We start from the raw sequence: 17,602 nt of genomic DNA, 5'->3' as shown, positions 1-17,602 counted from the left end.
CCAGAGAGGAAGAGAGGCAGAGATTTCACCAGGGCTCAGCCAGGTCAAACTAGGAAGGGTAGACGGATGAGAAGGAAAGGACAAGGAAACCCAGAGAAGAATCCTGCCAGGGGAGAGGCCTGGAGGTTGGAATCGGCCTGGTATGTGATGCATCTTAGGCAGAGGGGTCCTCTGACGGCAACAGGAATTTTAGGGTGGCTAAATTGAGATCGCTCTGTCTCCCATCTCCCACTTTCTGCCTGAGAAAGAAAAGAAAACCTAAATCCATCAGTAGACAACATAGGTGACAGCAAAGGTCAGGGCTCCCAGCCCTGGGGAACCCACTCAGGGCCCACCTGGCTTTCCTGAGACCACCTACGAGTAACCTACTCTTATCCCACACAGATCCCAGAGGTCCTCTCTGCTTCTTGCCCCAGCTTTACTCTTCACCCAGCCTTTGGGGTTACATTCACTCACTGAAGGCTTATCAGGCATTTACTATGTGCCAGGCACCGGCTCTGGGTTTCTCTCGGGGCAAACTGAACTGGTTGAAACACGGGACAGGTCTCATCCAAAGTGGGAGTCAGCCCCACTCCAGAGGAATTGAAGGTAGTATTGGGAGTGGTGCAGGATGAGACCACCAGTCGGGGAGGAACTCTTCCCAGCTCCCAGAACAGGGGTGGGTGTCTCATTTGTATAATCTGCGCCAATCAAGCCAGGACTGAAATTTGAGGGAAGCCAGAATTGGAGACTAGGACTGAGAAGATTGAGTTACATTAGGCCTTGAAACAAAGGCTTAAAGTGGTTGGGCTGGAGTTAGGTGAGAACAGCAAGTCATGGGCAGGGCACAGAGAGTGAAGGGAGACTGTTGAGGGATGAGGTGGGAGAAGCCACTGAGGCCAGATCAGGTGGAACCTTGAATGCCAGGTCCCAAACTCTGGGATTTTTCCTATAAGCAGTGGGGAGCCATGGGAGGGATTTGAGTAGGGTAGTGACATAGTTAACATTGCATTTTAAATAGATGTTCTGACGGCTGTGCTGAAAACAGAAGGGAGGGGGAAGAGACTGGAGATGCTAAAATTGGCAGGAATGATGGTCGCCTTAGCCAGAGGAGGTGGCAGAGGAGATGGTGAGAAGTGAGTGGATTCCAGAGATGTGTAGGAGGTAAAATGAACCATTTATTGGGCCCTATGCTAACTGCATTACAGTGATCATCTCATTGAATCAGTGCAACAACCTTATAGGTATCATTTTAAACCATCTTACCTGTCCAGGGTCAAACAAGAAGTATCAGAGGTGGCATTCAAATTCAAGCAGTTTGATGCCAAGATTCATGCTTTTAACCCCTCCTGTGTACTGCTTCCCCAATGAGGCAACAACTGGGAAGTATCCATTACATATATGTGTGAATTTTCATGTTTAAAAAAACAGGTATTGAGCTGGGCATGGTGACTCATGCCTGTCATCTCAGCACTTTGGGAGGCTGAGGTGGGAGGATCACTTGAGCCCAGGAGTTCAAGACCAGCCTGGGCAACAAAGTGAGACCTCGTCTCTACAAAAATATTTAAAAATTAGCTGGGCATGGTGTCTCACGCCTGTGGTCCCAGCTACATAGGAGGCTGAGGCAGGAGGATCGCTTGAGCCCAGGAGGTCGAGGCTGCAGTGAGCCATATTCCTGCCACTGGACTCCAGCCTGGGCAACACAGGGAAACCCTGTCTCAAAAAAAAGATATTCATTCAGATGGTTCAAAATTCAAAAGGTAGGCCAGATGCAGTGGCTCACACCTGTAATCCCAGCACTTTGGGAGGCCAAGTGGATAGTGGATCACTTAAGGTCAGGAGTTCACAACCAGTCTGGCCAACATGGCAAAACCCCATCTCTACTAAAAAAAAAAAAAAAAAAAAATAGCCGGACGTGGTGGTTTGTGCTTGTAATCCCAGCTACTCAGGAGGCAGAGGTAGGAGAATCGTTTGAACCCAGGAGGCGGAGGTTGCAGTGAACTGAGATTGCACCACTGCACTCCAGCCTGGGCAACAGAGTGAGACTCTGTCTCAAAAACAAAACAAAACAAAACAAAACTACTGAGATGCTGTTTTTCATCTTTCAGGGTGGTGAGTATGAAAAAGTTTGATAATGTTCCATATTGGCAGGTTGGCCAGAAACAAGCATTCTCATAAATCGCTTGTGGAAGTTTCATTGGTATAACCTGTGTAGAAGGCAATTGGGCAAAATCTAGAAAAATAAATTCATTTACTGTTTTGTTCAGCTTCATACTTCTAGGAATTTCTTACAGGTAGACTCATACATGTGCTAAAAGGTGTATGTATAAGATGATACACTACCAGGCTGTTTATTTTTTTATTTTATTTGAGATGGAGTCTCAAAAGGTACAAAGGGGTATAAAGTGAAAAGTTTCCCTGCCCTCTGGAAGCAAATAGTATTATCAGGTATCTTTTACAGACATACAAGATGGTGTGCTGAAAAAAAAAAGATGGTGTACTGATAAGTTAGCACAGTGGCTAAGAGTAACAGGTGCTGGAGCCAGACTTCCTGGGTTCATATCCTGGTTCTACCAATTTACCAGCTGTGTGAACTTAGGAAAATTCCTCTCTGCCTCTTAGTTTATTCAGCTGTAAAACAAAGATAGTTGTCGTACCTGTCACATAGGGTTACAGTAAGAATTTAAGTGAGTAATACAGGCGAAGTTCTCTAAAGAGTACTTGACAGAAAACAGCCACAATTTAAATGTTAGCTATTCTCTGTCTGATATAACCCTTCTCTTCTCTTTGTACACAATTACCACACAGTTTGACATCTTGCATTTTTTACTTAACTAAATATCTTGGCAATCATTCCATAGTTCCATGTTATTATAATGACAGCAGCATAGTATCAGAGTTTATTTAAACAGGCTACCAACAATGAGCACTTTGGGAGTGTCCATTCTTTATCCTATTATAAACAGCCCTGGCCTGGCCCGGTGGCTCACACCTGTAATCCCAGCACTTTGGGAGGCCGAGGCAGGCAGATCACATGAGGTCAGGAGTTCATGACCACCCTAGCCAATATGGCGAAACCCCATCTCTACTAAAACTACAAAAAAAAAAAAAATTAGATGGGCGTGGTGGTGAATGCCTGTAATCTCAGCTACTCAGGGAGGGTGAGGCAGGGAGAATTGCTTGAACCCGGGAGGCGGAGGTTGCAGTAAGCGGAGATCGTGCCACTGCACTCCAGCCTGGGCAACAGAGTGAGACTCCGTCTCAAAAAAAAATAAAAAATAAACAGCCCAGTCATGTATTATCTTATACATATATCTTTTAGCACATGTATGAGTCTATCTGTAAGATGAATTCCTAGAAGTATGAAGGTGAACCAAACAGTAAATGAATTTGTTATTTTTTTTTTTAGATTTTGCCCGATTGCCTTCTACACGTTATACCAATGAAACTTCCACAGGCGATTTATGAGAACGCTTGCTTCTGGCCAACCTACCAATACGGAACGTTATCAAACTTTTTGATACTCACCACCCTGAAAGATGAAAAACAGTATCTCAGCATTTTTGTTTGCTTGTTTGTTTTTGAGATGGAGTCTCGCTCTGTTGCCCAGGCTGGAGTGCAGTGGTGCAATCTCGCCTCAGTGCAACCTCCGCCTCCTGGGTTCAAGCAATTCTCCTGCCTCAGCCTCCCAAGTGGCTGGGATTACAGGCGCCTGCCACCACAGCCAGCTAATTTTTGTATTTTTAATAGAGATGGGGTTTCACTATGTTGGCCAGGCTAGTCTCAAACTCCTGACTTCAAGTGATCCACTGTCCACTTCGGCCTCCCAAAGTGCTGGGATTACAGGCATGAGCCACTGCGCCTGGCCGAAGTTGAGCATCTTAAGCCCCAACTGTATTTTGGACTGTTGACCTTGATGGGCCTAGTTTTAGTCGCAGGAAGGAGGGTTATTCCAATTAAGAGAGAGCTAAGGAATAAATAGGTAAAGTGGTAGAGTTCGAGTAGGCATTAATTTGACAAAGAGGAAGAAAGAAATAAGGGAGATGGCTAGATGGGGGCAGGAGTTTCAGGGTGTGCTTAAAATGCAGACTATGAAAAAGGAACCTGGAAGGCCTTGAACCGTGTTTAAACTGCAGGGACTCTGGGCACTGCCAGCTAGTAGCTGGCTGACCTTGTGAGAGTCACTTAAGCTCTCTGGGGAATTATTTTCCTCGTCTGCAAAAACGGCCTAATAGTCCCTACAACGTAGGACTTCTGTAAGCATTAAATGAGTGAACATGTTTAACAAACTCAGAAAAGAGCCTGGCAAAGTTGTCACACTATAGGACCGAGCAGGGAAGTCTCCTCTCCCCGGCCCTCGACTTGTGTTTTCCCAACGCATATTCCCGCACGCTCTCACGGCTCCAGCCTCCGGGCCGGAATGGCTGCCGGTGAGACTGTGGTACAACCCGCTGTGCGCAGGCGCGTGGCGGGCAAGGAGGGGGCGCGAGGGGCGGGGCTGCAGCCGCCTGGGCTGTTCCAACGAGCGCGCGCCGCCCCCGCCGCGCCCCGCGCCGCCCTTGCTAGCCGAGCCTCCCGCCCCCTGCATTGCTGATGCTGCTGCTGGCGGACATGGACGTGGTGAATCAGGTACGCGCTCCAGCACCGTGGACAGAGCCCGCCGCCGCCCGGCTGCCTAGGCCGGGTCGCTCAGGCCAGCCGACTCTGGGAGGTGGTGGCCAGGGTCTGGCAGCGGAGACCCGGTCCCCGGCGCTGGGTCTGGGGGTCTGCGGCAGGTGAAGGGGAGGAAGGGGGAGGTGGAGAAAAGGAGTGCGCTCTTTGCCGCAGCGAGGGCCGTCCTCACTGCCGCAGCGGGGGCCCCCGGAGCCCCGTTTATTACTGGCGACCGCGAGGGGAGGAATAGGGGCCTGGGGGCTGGAGTGAGGGCAAGGGACAAGGGGAGGGGAGAGTGGAAGGAAGATAGGGGGTGCTGCGGATAAGCTAGGAAATAGAGCGACAGAAGGTGTGGGGGCGGGGATGGGGGAGAGGGCTGGCACCCGCCCCTCCCAAACAGAGACTGTACCCCCATAGGCGACCACCCCTTCCCCCAGAGCACACCTAGGGGACAATCCGGTTTTACTCCTTCCAAAACCCCCAGCCTCCTCACCCCCAACACATAGCGACTGAAGCCATGTCCCAGCCCTCCCCCACCTTAATCAGTCCAGACCCTCTCCGCCATGTCTCTCGTCTTTGCCACCTCAGAAACTCACCCCCAATCAGTCCCAACCCTTCCCCATCCCCATCACCTCAAATCTCTACCGCCACCGCCGTCTAACACACCTTTACCCCTGCAGACCCTTCCCCCACCTGAGCCAAACCGACTCCTGCCCCGTTATGACTCACCTTCACCATCACAACCCCCCACCCGAATGCACCCCACTCCATCCCCATTCTCTACCCGAACCCCTTCCCCATCCGACTCGCCTTTACGTTTCAAACCTGCTCCCCCTCCTTAACTAGTCCTGACCTCATCCCCATCTCCCTCACCCCCGACCTCCTCTGCCATCTGACTCACCATCTCTTCAGACCTTCCCACCAGTCCTTGGACCCTGGGGCTCACACCTTCCCCAAGGTGTCACTTTCTCCTTCTCACCCTCTCCCCGAGGTCACATGCTCCATCCCCTGGGGTCATTGATGGGCAGCCTTGCCACTCACCTCCCTGTACCTCCAACAACCCCACCCCTTCCCCACTGTTTCTCTCCTCAGCTGGTGGCTGGGGGTCAGTTCCGGGTGGTCAAGGAGCCCCTCGGCTTTGTGAAGGTGCTGCAATGGGTGAGTGTGGTCCGGGCTGTTGGGGCAGAGTGCAGGGAGAGAGGGAGGTCATGGGGTCCAGAAGAGCAGGGGTGGAGTAGGGGCGAGTAGCCAGGGATGAGTGCGGGGGTTGTAGGGGATGGGGGAATTGGGCTCCAGGGTGAGGTTTCAGGGGTCTGAAGCCAGAAAACAGATGAGCTGTGACGTCACATAGGGCTGAGGGTACCCCCGTTGTGAAGTGGGAGACTGTGACGTCCTACCTCCTCTCTTGAAGTGAGGGAGGGGTGGGGGAGGTGGAGCCTGTAGCAGATGCTGGGTGAGAGATGCAAAGTCAGAGAAACCCAGAGACAGTGAAGGTGACAGAGAGAATGAGGGACAGGGAATGATAAAGACAGAGATGGAAATACTGAGAAAAAAAAAAAGAAATATGGAGATGAGAACAGATACAGAGATAAGAGAGAAGAGACAAACAGAAACAAAGAAAAAGGAGACACAGAAAACAGATGCAAAGAGTAACAGACGCAGGGAGAGAGGCAGGAAAACAGGGTGGGGGAGAGAGAGACACAGAGAGAAAGAGACACTCAGAAAAAAGAGAAACCAACACACAGAGAGAGGCAAGAGGGAGACAGAGAGAGAACCATCCCGAGACCGAGTGAGAGACAGGACAGACAGACAGAGACAAACAGACCAAGAAACAGAAAGACACAGACATACAGGCATACACTTACACAGACAGAGAAAAAAGAGACAAAAAGAGACATCGACAGATCAGATAGGCAGAGGCAGAGAGGATCAGAGACACAGAGAGACAAAGAGACATCTGAGAAAGACAAAGACACATAGAGAAACAGAGATACCGAGAGAAACAGAGACACAGTGAGATACACAGAGAACAACAGAGACAAACAGAGAAGAGGGAGGTCAGCATGGAAAGGCAGAGACAGAGAGAGACACAGAGAGAGAGAAACAGGAAGAGACAGCCATACCCTTGTAATCAGCTTGTCCTTGGTCCCGATGAGCCCTGATTAGGGGGTGGGGGTGGGGACTGCTCCATCTGCTGCTGCCTGTGCTGGGCCCCCGATCTGTCCAGAGGAGGGCACCTCCCTCCCACATGCACACAGGTTCACTGTGGCCATCCCCATCCCTGCTGCCCAAGGTCTTCGCCATCTTCGCCTTTGCCACATGCGGCAGCTACAGTGGGGAGCTCCAGCTGAGCGTGGATTGTGCCAACAAGACCGAGAGTGACCTCAGCATCGAGGTCGAGTTCGAGTACCCCTTCAGGTGTGCTCCCACCCTGGGATACCAACAGACCTGGGAGAGGAAGGGGCAGGGTGGAACCGGCCAATACCTCCCCCCGCGAGTAGCTCCTGCCCAGCTCCCACCTCGAGGCTACATCCACTGGGATCACTGAGCACCTGCCTTGTACCTGGCACTGCTCTGGACTCTAGGACTATGTGGTGAGCAAGGCAGACATAGGCTGTGGCCCTCTGGCTCTGTTCCAGCGAAGGGGTAAGGGACAGGCAATAAACAAGATACAAAAGTAAGACAGGTGTATATACATACCTTAACCCAGTAGGTACTCAATTAATGTTAGCCAATATTATTATTTAATCCCCATTCATTCATTCTATACACATTTTTGAGAACTTATTTTATATCTGGTACTACGCAAAGTGCTGAAAGCATGATAGTAACTAAAACAGACCCAACTCCCGCCAGGCACAGTGGCTCACGCCTGTAATCCCAGCACTTTGAGAGGCCGAGGTGGGCGGATCACCTGAGGTCAGGAGTTCGAGACCAGCCTGACCAACATGGAGAAACCCCGTCTCTACTAAAAATACAAAATTAGCCAGGCGTGGTCATGCATGCCTGTAATCCCGGCTACTCAGGAGGCTGAGGCAGGAGAATCACTTGAACCTGGGAGCCAAAATCGCGCCATTGCACTCCAGCCTGGGCAACAAGAGCGAAACTCCATCTCCAAAAGAAAAAACCAGACCCAACTCCCTACCTTCATGGAGCCTACATTATAACAAATAAATTAACAAAGAGGATAATAGTAGACTGAGAGAAACTCGAGGGGATCCTCATGTAGGGTTTTATGGTAGAGAATAGAATAATGAGGGGTGCTGCTTAGATATAGGGAAAAATTAAACCCAATTAAACAATTCTGACATTTATTGAGCTCACACTGTGTGCCGGGCACTACACTGGGTGCTAGGTGCACAAGAATGAGCACGGCTGGCATGGGCACTACCCTCACAATGATGTTTACCTCCTGCAGGGTGGGATGACAGAGACCCACAGACACAATCCCCGCACAGGTTTCTGAGACTCCCCCACTATTTGGCCAAATCACATAACCACTCTGGGTCTCAATTTCCTCATCTGTAAAAAGGAATACTAATAATATCTACCTCACAGGGTCGTGGTTAGCATTCAATGAGTTAATATTCATCAGGTGCTTAGCACAGTGCCTGGCACACAATAAGTGCTCCATCAGTGTCTGTTCAATAAGTAAAATAAATTTAAGGGACTCAGGAAAGAGGACAGGGGTTGAGTTGGAAACTGGGGGTCTTCGAGCACTGAGGGTAAATGTAGGCTCAAGTGATCACCCAGTGGGGAGATGGAAGAGTGAAAGTAGAAGAAAACCTAGCACAGGCCCTGAGCAATGATGGAAAAGAGAGGAGATGCCAGGAAAGTGTGGCCTGAGAGGCAGAGGGGCAGCCAGGTATCCATGGGTCCACAAAGGCAAGGGAGAGAAAGAGTCTGGGGAAGGAGGGGGAGCTGGCAGCAAGGGACACTGCTTAGAGCCGGTCCTTTGGGGATCCACAAGACCACAACCATCCTCTGTGCCCCCTCCCCACGCCTCCCATGTCTAGAACTTTGGGTCCTAAGGCTCTAGCCCACAAGTCCCCTAGAAAAACAGTCTTGGCCCTGGGTCCCCCTGAGCAAAATCCCTCCCAAACTGCCCTAATACCCAAGGACCTCTCATTCCCTCTTAGGGACCCCCTCTCCTGACCCAGCCCACTAGAAACAGAAACTCAAACCCAGATGCAACTCCTAGCTCCATCATTTAGGAGCTGTACAACCTTGGGCAAGTAATAACCTTGCTAAGCCTCTGTTTATTCATCTGTAAAAAGGGTCTAATAATGCCTTCTTTAGAGAATTGCTGGAGGCTGTCATTAATGAGACATTTATGTAAACTGCTTAGTAGGTGACTAATAAGTGCAAGCCTCTTCCCTCAGGGCCTTTGCTACACAAAGGCATTGGCACCATTTGCTCAGTCTCAGGATCCTGGCCTCCAATCTGAGACTGTGCTCCAGTACTTCTCCCACAGACATTTTCTCTCTACAACCCCTACCTCTCCTCCATCACACCACAGGAAAGGCCTTAGTCCCAGGACACCTCCCCTCTTCCCTCACATACACACACCCTGTTCCAAGATCCCTTTACCCTCCTTTCTTTCTGTCTGTCTTTTCCTGTTATCTAGTCGCTGGCCTCTCCTCTGCTATGCATACATTTCTTTCTCTCGGGGACCTGAACTGGGGTGGGGAAGAAAAGTCAACATGAGATAGGGAGAAAACAAGGTTCAGATCTCAACTCTGACATTCCCTTGCCAGCTGTGTGACTTTAGGCAAGTTAATGCACTTCCCTGAGCCTCTGTTTCCGCCTCTGTACATTTCATTTGATAAACATTTCTTGAGTGTCTGCTAGGTGCCAGCACTGTTCCAGGGCCTGGAGATAAACGGAGGTGAAAACACAGGAAAAAGCCCTGCCCTCTTGTAGTTACAGCAAAAACCAAGATTAAAAAAAAAAATACCTGGTACGTCAGATGGGTACCACTACTATCGAGAAAAGTGGAGCAAGGAAGCCAGGCTAAGAAGTGCTGGTTGAGAGAATGTTTCAATTTAATTTTAAGTAGGGAGATCAGGGAAGGTCTCAATGAGAAGGTGACAGTTGAGCAAAGCTTCAAGGAGATGAGGGAGGCCGGGCGCAGTGGCTCACGCCTGTAATCCCAGCACTCTGGGAGGCCAAGGCGGGCAGATCACAAGGTCAAGAGATCAAGACTATCCTGGCCAACATGGTGAAACCCCGTCTCTATTAAAAGTACAAAAATTAGCTGGGCGTAGCGGCACATGCCTGTAATCCCAGCTACTCAGGAGGCTGAGGCAGGAGAATCGCTTGAACCCGGGAGGCAGAGGTTGCAGTGAGCCGGGATTGTGCCACCGCACTCCCGCACTCCAGCCTGGCGACAGAGCAAGACTCCATCTCAAAAAAAAAAAAAAAAAAAAAAAAAAAAGGAGATGAGGGAGTAAGACCCGAAGCTATCTAGGGTAAAAGCATTCCTGGCAAAGGGAACAGCCAGTACAAACAAAGATCCTAGGGAGGGAGGATGCCTGGCAAGTTCTAGAAATAATCAAGAGGCCAGAGTGCTTGGGTTGGAGTGAGGGATGAATAACACCTATCTCACCAGGATGTTTTGAGCAATCAGTGAAATGTGACTGGTACATAGTAGGTGCTCGATGAATGGTTATTTCCTCCTCTTCCTGGGGCCTTGTCAGAAATGGGGGGACCCATGATTGGGCTGGAGGGTTGAGGGTGTTCTGAGGGGCTGGGCCACACCTGCCCACCTCTGTTTGCAGGCTGCACCAAGTGTACTTTGATGCACCCACCTGCCGAGGGGGCACCACCAAGGTCTTCTTAGTTGGGGACTACTCCTCGTCAGCCGAATTCTTTGTCACCGTGGCCGTGTTTGCCTTCCTCTACTCCATGGGGGCTCTGGCCACCTACATCTTCCTGCAGAACAAGTACCGAGAGAATAACAAAGGGCCCATGCTGGTGAGTCCCCACAGCCACTTGCATGTAGGGACCATGGGGACACGGAACCCCAGGGACACAGCCATGCTCACAGACCACACCAAATCCCAGACAGGCCCACATGCAAACAGCCACCATAACAGCCACACATATAGCTGCTGCTGCTATTAATCCACACCAGGCATCAGGGACACAGAGTCATAGAGTCACGGAGACATACAGCCTATGCAGAATCCCAGACAGGCCCACACCTGAGAACCTTCCCACTCTCACACAACTACACAGCCTAGATCAAAGGAAGAGGCCCACAGAGGTTCGCTGTGACAGTCATGCCTGTCATCATGCCACACAGACACACTGATTCCTACACCACTGTACTCACATACCCTCAGCCTAGACACAAAATGACAAAAATTCCCACATGCAGACAAAAGTGGAAAGACACATTACTTTCCACAGATTCGGAAATCATCCCACAGAGTTCCCCTCCCCCCAACACCCACAGCCACATATCACAATCACACTCCCACATCCTCTGTGTCATGTACACACACAAGCTCAAGCTGGGAGGGCTACCTTCAGGTGAAAGTGTTGTGGGCTTGAGAGCTGAAAAGGCAGGGGAGAGACAGGCCTCTTCTGGGGGACCTGTGATCCGAGGAGGCCCCAGGGCCTAGCGTGAAGCAGTCCACTCACAGTGCTGTCTTCCTCACCCCTGCCTGCCTTAGGACTTTCTGGCCACGGCTGTGTTCGCCTTCATGTGGCTAGTTAGCTCATCGGCATGGGCCAAGGGGCTGTCAGATGTGAAGATGGCCACAGACCCAGAGAACATTATCAAGGAGATGCCTGTCTGCCGCCAGACAGGGAACACATGCAAGGAGCTGAGAGACCCTGTGACCTCGGGACTCAACACCTCGGTGGTAAGCCCTGGGTGCTGGCTGGAGGAGGGAGAGTGGAAAACAGTACAGTCCGGCATGGGGAGTGGTGGAGTGGGAGAATAAGAGGAGAGTCAGGGGAGATCCAAGGGGTGTCCCTGAAGAACACGTGCCAACAACAACGTTGAAGGATGAGCTAGCAAATGTAACCACTGTGACACCACAGACTGTCCCCAAAGGGGGAACATGACAGGTTTGGGAGACCTGGATCCCAGACCCAGCCTAGACATGTAAAATGAGCAACTCAGCACCCTCTTGGGACCTCAGTTTCCTCATGTGCAAAATGAAGGAAAAACTTGAAATGTTTCCCCACTTGGATGCCCCCTACTGGCTGGAGTCAGACTGTCTGCGCTCAAATCCCAGCTCTACCTCTTGCAAGCTCCCTGACCTGAAACTAGTCACAGCCTCTCAAGGTTCAGTTGAGCATGTATAATCGAAGACTAATAATAGGTCCTGCTCCAAAGTTGAGTATTTATTGAACTAAGAATACGGAGTGCTCAGAAAAGGGCCTGGCACAAGGTAAGTCGTATACAAGGGTTACAGATGCTAAGATTACAACTTTTCTTTCCTGTCACTTGCTGGACGTGAGACTTCAGGTAACTTAGCCTCTAGGGCCTCAGTTTCCTCAACTGTAAAATGGAGATAGTATTTCCTGCCCAAAACTGAATTTTAAGTGAGCTTATAACATGTAAAGCTCTTAGAAGAGGGCTTGGCATATAAGGAAAGGTACAGAAAGTGTTTTATGTCTTAAAATTACTTTATGTGGCCGGGTGCGGTAGCTCACGCCAGTAATCCCAGCACTATGGGAGGCCGAGGCGGGCAGATCACCTGAGGTCGGGAGTTCAAGACCAGCCTGACCAACATGGAGAAACCCCATCTCTACTAAAAATACAAAATTAGCCGGTGTGGTGGTGCATGCCTGTAATCCCAGCTACTCGGGAGGCTGAGGCAGGAGAATTGCTTGAACCCGGGAGGCGAAGGTTGTGGTGAGCCGAGATCGTGCCATTGCACTCCCGCCTGGGCAACAAGAGCGAAACTCCATCTCAAAAAAAAAATTATGCAGGTTTCATATATCTTATACATGTGCACTTATACATATATTTTATCTACATTTAGGTATTTAGATGCATGTTAGTGGTATAGCTATATTTAATAAGTTTGTATCCTTACATTTTACTATGAATATATTACAAATTTACATTTTATACATGCATAAATGTGTATATAATGTGTATATGTGCAAATATGTAAATAATTGTATAGGTAATACTGATAGATCGCAGCATCCCCAGGGCTCCAAATTCTTCTAACACGCCCACCCCGCCAGAGGTGATTTTTCTGCACATCGACGTTCTCGCACTGGGACTCAGAGAGTCTGGGTTTCAGAAACCCCCACCTTGCGGAGCCTACGGATTCATTCCCCGCATGCTCATTCCTGCACGCAGGGCCGCCAAGGCAATGGGCGGGGTACCACAGCCGAGCCTTGTCTCCCTGCAGGTGTTCGGCTTCCTGAACCTGGTGCTCTGGGTCGGCAACCTGTGGTTCGTGTTTAAGGAGACAGGCTGGGCCGCCCCGTTCCTGCGCGCGCCTCCCGGCGCCCCCGAGAAACAACCGGCACCCGGGGACGCCTACGGCGATGCAGGCTACGGGCAGGGCCCCGGCGGGTACGGGCCCCAGGATTCCTACGGGCCTCAGGGCGGCTACCAGCCTGACTATGGTCAACCAGCCGGCGGCGGTGGCAGTGGCTACGGGCCTCAGGGCGACTATGGGCAGCAAGGCTACGGCCCGCAGGGTGCACCCACCTCCTTCTCCAATCAGATGTAGTCTGGTGAGTGACCGGCGAGCGGTGTGGCCAAGGAGGGTACAAGGAAGGAGACGAGCGGGTCAGTGAACCAATAAGAGTCAGGGGTAGAGAGTACGTAAGGCGTTTACTGGGGCAAGTAAGGACTGAAGTTTGAAGGAGCCAATCAAGAGGCAGAACTACCTGCTAAGAGCTGAAAAACTAGCTAATGAATGGAGAAAAGAAGAATGGTGCTTCAAGATGGACAGAATGAAGAGCCAATGGGAGGGAGGTAGAAGGGCAACTCGGCGGAAAGGCCGGGGGAGAGAAGCAGAGCAACCAATAAAGGGAGGGAATATCGGGGGACTTGCGCAGTGGCGAATCAGCGGAGCGCAAGAGCCACGGAAGCGACGAGGAGGTGGGTCTTAGAAGTGACCGATAAGCCAATAGGTGATAAGGCCAATAGATGGTGAGGGTAAATGGGCGTGGATCTTGAAGGTCAGACGAGCTCACCAATCTGGGAGGAGGGGATAGATCTGCCGCCTCTCCCCGACGCTGGAGGGGAGGGAAGTAGTGTGGAATTTCAAAGGAGGAAGAGGGATAGGGTGGAGTCCTGGAAAGGTTTGCCGGCCTTCTTGCTGGGCCTTAAAAGAGAAGTGAGGGTCGGGGCTTGGTGGCTCATGCCTGTAATCTCAGCACTTTGGGAGACCGAGGCGGGCGGGCCGCTTGAGCCCAAGAGTTCGAGACCAGCCTGGGCAACATGATGAAATCCCACCTCTACAAAAAATACAAAAATTAGCCGGGCGTGGTGGCATGCATCTGTGGACCCATCTACTCAGGAGGCTGAAGTGGGAGGATCAATTAAGCCCAGGAGGTTGAGGCTGCCGTGAGCTATGATCCTGCCACTGCACTCCAGCCTGGGCAACAGAGCGAGACCTTGTCTCAAAAAAAAAAAAAAAAAATGGAAAGAAAGAAAGGAAGAAAAGAAAGAAAGAAAGAAAGAAAAGAGGCCAGGTGAGGTGGCTCATGCCTGTAATCCCAGCACTTTGGGAGACCAAGGTGGGCAGATCACCTGAGGTCAGGAGTTCGAGACTAGCCTGGCCAACACGGTGAAACCCCGTCTCTACTAAACGTATAAAAATTAGCCGGGCATGGTGGCGCACGTCTGTAGTTCCAGCTACTCTGGAGGCTGAGGCAGGAGAATCGCTTGAATCTGGGAGGCGGAGGTTCCAGTGAGTCGAGATTGCGCCACTGCACTCCAGCCTGGGCAACAGAGCAAGACTCTGTCTCAAAAAAAAAAAAAGAAAGAAAAAGAGAAGTGAGATTTCCCTCAGATAGGAGGGAGGATATAGGGGAGGAAAGGCAGGAGGAAAAGGCTAAGGGGTGGCATGAAGTGGGGGAAGGCAAGAAGGTGGCAATACTTGGATGGAGGTAGCTTCTGACACTGGGTTAGCCAGGATGGAAAGGGCATCCCACATCTAATTCATCAAAAAATCCTGTGGGTCCTACCTTCAAAAAATATATCCTTCATCTTCCACTGTCATCTCTCCCGGACCTCTTCTCAGGTCTCCATTTCCATTCTGTTCTACTCACAGCATCTGGAGGGATTCTGTTAAATCCTAAATTAGGCCACAGTCCTCCTGTGTCAGAACTCTGCCCTGTCGCAGGCTGGGCGTGGTAGCTCACGCCTGTAATCCTAGCACTTTAGGAATGCTAGACTTGAACTCCTGGGCTCAGGTGATCCTCCCACCTCAGCCTCCCAAGTAGCTGAGACTATAAGTGTGAGCGACCATGCCCAGCTCACTTTATCTTTTCCATTTCACTTATTATTGTCACCCTATGTTATACGAGATAATCCACTCATGCATCATGTTTGCTGTGTGAAGTCTATCTCTGCTTCAGTATAAGCTCCAAAAAGACAGGGATCTTTGTTTTGCTCAATATAGTTTATCACAAATGGCTAGAACAGTACCTGTTAAGGGACTATTTTTTTGGTTGGAGGAAGGAGACTGTAATCTCTTTGGTACCTAACCCAGTGGGGGCAAGGTCAGGTATATCTTCTCAGCAGAGGCAGCTGGGATGAAGCTGGCTCCAGGAAAGAAGAAAAGACATAAAGCCAGGACAAAGGCATAACAGCCCAACCCCTATCTGAGGGCGCCACCCATGTCGGACCCCCTCCCCTTTCTGTGTCTTTTGTCTCTACAGGTCAGTGAAGCCCAGGAGGACCTGGGGGGGCAAGAGCTCAGGAGAAGGCCTGCCCCCCTTCCCACCCCTATACCCTAGGTCTCCACCCCTCAAGCCAGGAGACCCTGTCTTTGCTGTTTATATATATATATATTATATATAAATATCTATTTATCTGTCTGAGCCCTGCCCTCACTCCACTCCCCTCATGCACTAGGTGCCCAGTCTTGAGTGGGCCCCCTCTCTTACCCCGTCCCTTTCCCTGCATCCCTTGGCCCCTCTCTGTTTACCCTCCCTGTCCCCTGAGGTTAAGGGGATCTAAAAGGAGGACAGGGAGGGAACAGACCTCGGCTGTGTGGGGAGGGTGGGCGTGACTTCAGACTCTCTCCTCTCTCTCCCTCCACTCCTCCCAACTCTGACCTTGGTTCCTCCAGCAATGCCTGCCTGAACAAAGGCCATTAGGGAAATCCAACTCCAGGGTGAAAGAAAGGCAGAGATTGGGGGGGGGGGCTTGGGGTAGAGAGGACAGTTTAGGACCCAAGGTGGTCTTGGAGAGGAGGTGTGGAGTGGAGGGGTCAGCAGGGGGGTTGGGTTCCAGACAGAGTGGATCTGGAGTCTGAAGGAGAGGAGTGCGCTAGAGCATTCTGGGGTGGGGCTTGGAAGGACGCTGAGGGCAGGGTTCTAGAAGGGGCGAGGCTTTAAGCGAGGCAGAATGGTGGGCTCCAGAGTAGGTGGGTCTTGGATTGGTACCAGAGCCTATGGAAAGGGTGTGGCTTGGAACATTTGGGAGACTGAGCTTGATTCTAAAGGGGACAGATCTTGAGCAAGGCAAGAAGTGGGATTCAGGAATGGGCCAAGCCAGGGTTCCAGACAGGGTGGGGCTTAGAATGGGGCTTCCATGGTGGTTTCAGAAAGGGCAGCCCCTCCCTATGGTGCAGTGAAGAAAATGTTTTACAATGGCTGGGTTTGGGCAGTGGAGAGGGGACTTGGATAGGAGCTTCCAGATGGGTTTTGTTAGGGGTGGGGGAGAATGGCTCTGGCTACGACTTGGGACGGAAGTGGCCTGAGAAGAGTCGAGTGATATGACTTGTAGGGTGAGGCGTGGGATCCAGAGAGAAGCACCCCACCACACACACCCTTCCCCACTCCCGTGATGAAACAGCTAGGTTAATAGGAGGACAGAACCAACGGGTCTGTGGGACTGGCCCACCCCTCTTCCCCCTTCCCCTGCGCCCTCCCTCCCTCCACACCTCCACCTGTCCTGGGGTGGTTGGAAGCCTGGTCTGGAGCCCCTATCCTGCACCCTCTGCTATGTCTGTGATGTCAGTAGTGCCTGTGATTGTGTGTTGCCATTTTGTCTGGCTGTGGCCCCTCCTTCTCCCCTCCAGACCCCTACCCTTTCCCAAACCCTTCGGTATTGTTCAAAGAACCCCCCTTCCCAAGGAAGAACAAATATGATTCTCCTCTCCCAAATAAACTCCTTAACCACCTAGTCTACCCGGCTCTGATTTCTCAGTGTGTCTTTTTCGGGCGCCGGGGAGGGGGTTGGCCGGGGGAGAAAGGAGGGAGAGGTGGTGAGAACAAGCTCCACCCGGACCCACCGACCGCAGTTCAGCTTGCTGCACCATTTCAGGCCCCTTCAAAAGTGTTAGGCAGAGCAGCATCCTCTGGGAAGCCTCTCCTGCCAATCACTCTGTCACTCTCTGAGTAGCCCTGCTCACCCTCCCACTACTGGCCACCAAATGCCCGGTCTTTCTAGGAGTTGGTTCTAATTCTGGTCCCTTAGCCAAGCCTCTTCCGAGCCCCTGTGGAACCCTCTCCTCAAATCCCCAAGGGGTCCGAATAGGAGGAAACCTCACATTGCCTGACCCCATCCCTAATCTTCAGACCCTACTGTCTCTCCTTTCCCTGCCTCCGCCCAGGCTGGGGAAATGGGAGACCGGTTAGGCAAGGAGGGGAGGTGGGGCGCCGGGGTGACTCCTTAGTTAATTAGTTATTCTCTTTTACCTCTCCACTCCACGGGAAGTGACAGGGACATGTGTAATGGGGGGCGGGGAGAGGTCCCCGGGGCCCGCGATGAAGGGCCTGGCCGCTGCAGTCTCCGTGCGTAGAGACCCGG

The 17,602-nt window shown here is 51.3% G+C and overlaps 1 protein-coding gene across 1 annotated transcript; it reads left to right on the top strand.

Moving 5' to 3' along the window:
- The first annotated feature begins 4,484 nt into the window (after positions 1–4,484).
- On the top strand, positions 4,485–16,980 carry SYP (synaptophysin). Its single transcript, XM_003807253.5, has 7 exons — positions 4,485–4,608; positions 5,725–5,790; positions 6,926–7,050; positions 10,413–10,608; positions 11,313–11,504; positions 13,017–13,347; positions 15,505–16,980. The coding sequence occupies exons 1-6, from the start codon at positions 4,573–4,575 to the stop codon at positions 13,341–13,343; spliced, it is 942 nt and encodes a 313-aa protein (XP_003807301.1). The 5' UTR covers positions 4,485–4,572; the 3' UTR covers positions 13,344–13,347; positions 15,505–16,980.
- Positions 16,981–17,602: the final 622 nt, after the last annotated feature.

Source organism: Pan paniscus, chromosome X, assembly GCF_029289425.2.
Source record: "Pan paniscus chromosome X, NHGRI_mPanPan1-v2.0_pri, whole genome shotgun sequence".
NCBI classification, from domain to species: Eukaryota; Metazoa; Chordata; class Mammalia; order Primates; family Hominidae; genus Pan; species Pan paniscus.
The sequence above is the reverse complement of the archived record's forward strand: the minus strand, read 5'-3'. Positions and strand labels throughout refer to the sequence as shown.

What these genes read in the sequence shown, in the direction of transcription:
- SYP (XM_003807253.5), top strand. Translation starts at nt 4,573, where the DNA reads ATGCTGCTGCTGGCGGACATGGACGTGGTGAATCAG. An exon ending in TTGTGAAGGTGCTGCAATGG is followed by an intron (nt 5,791 to 6,925) that starts GTGAGTGTGGTC and finishes CTGCTGCCCAAG; the next exon opens with GTCTTCGCCATCTTCGCCTT. An exon ending in ATAACAAAGGGCCCATGCTG is followed by an intron (nt 10,609 to 11,312) that starts GTGAGTCCCCAC and finishes TGCCTGCCTTAG; the next exon opens with GACTTTCTGGCCACGGCTGT.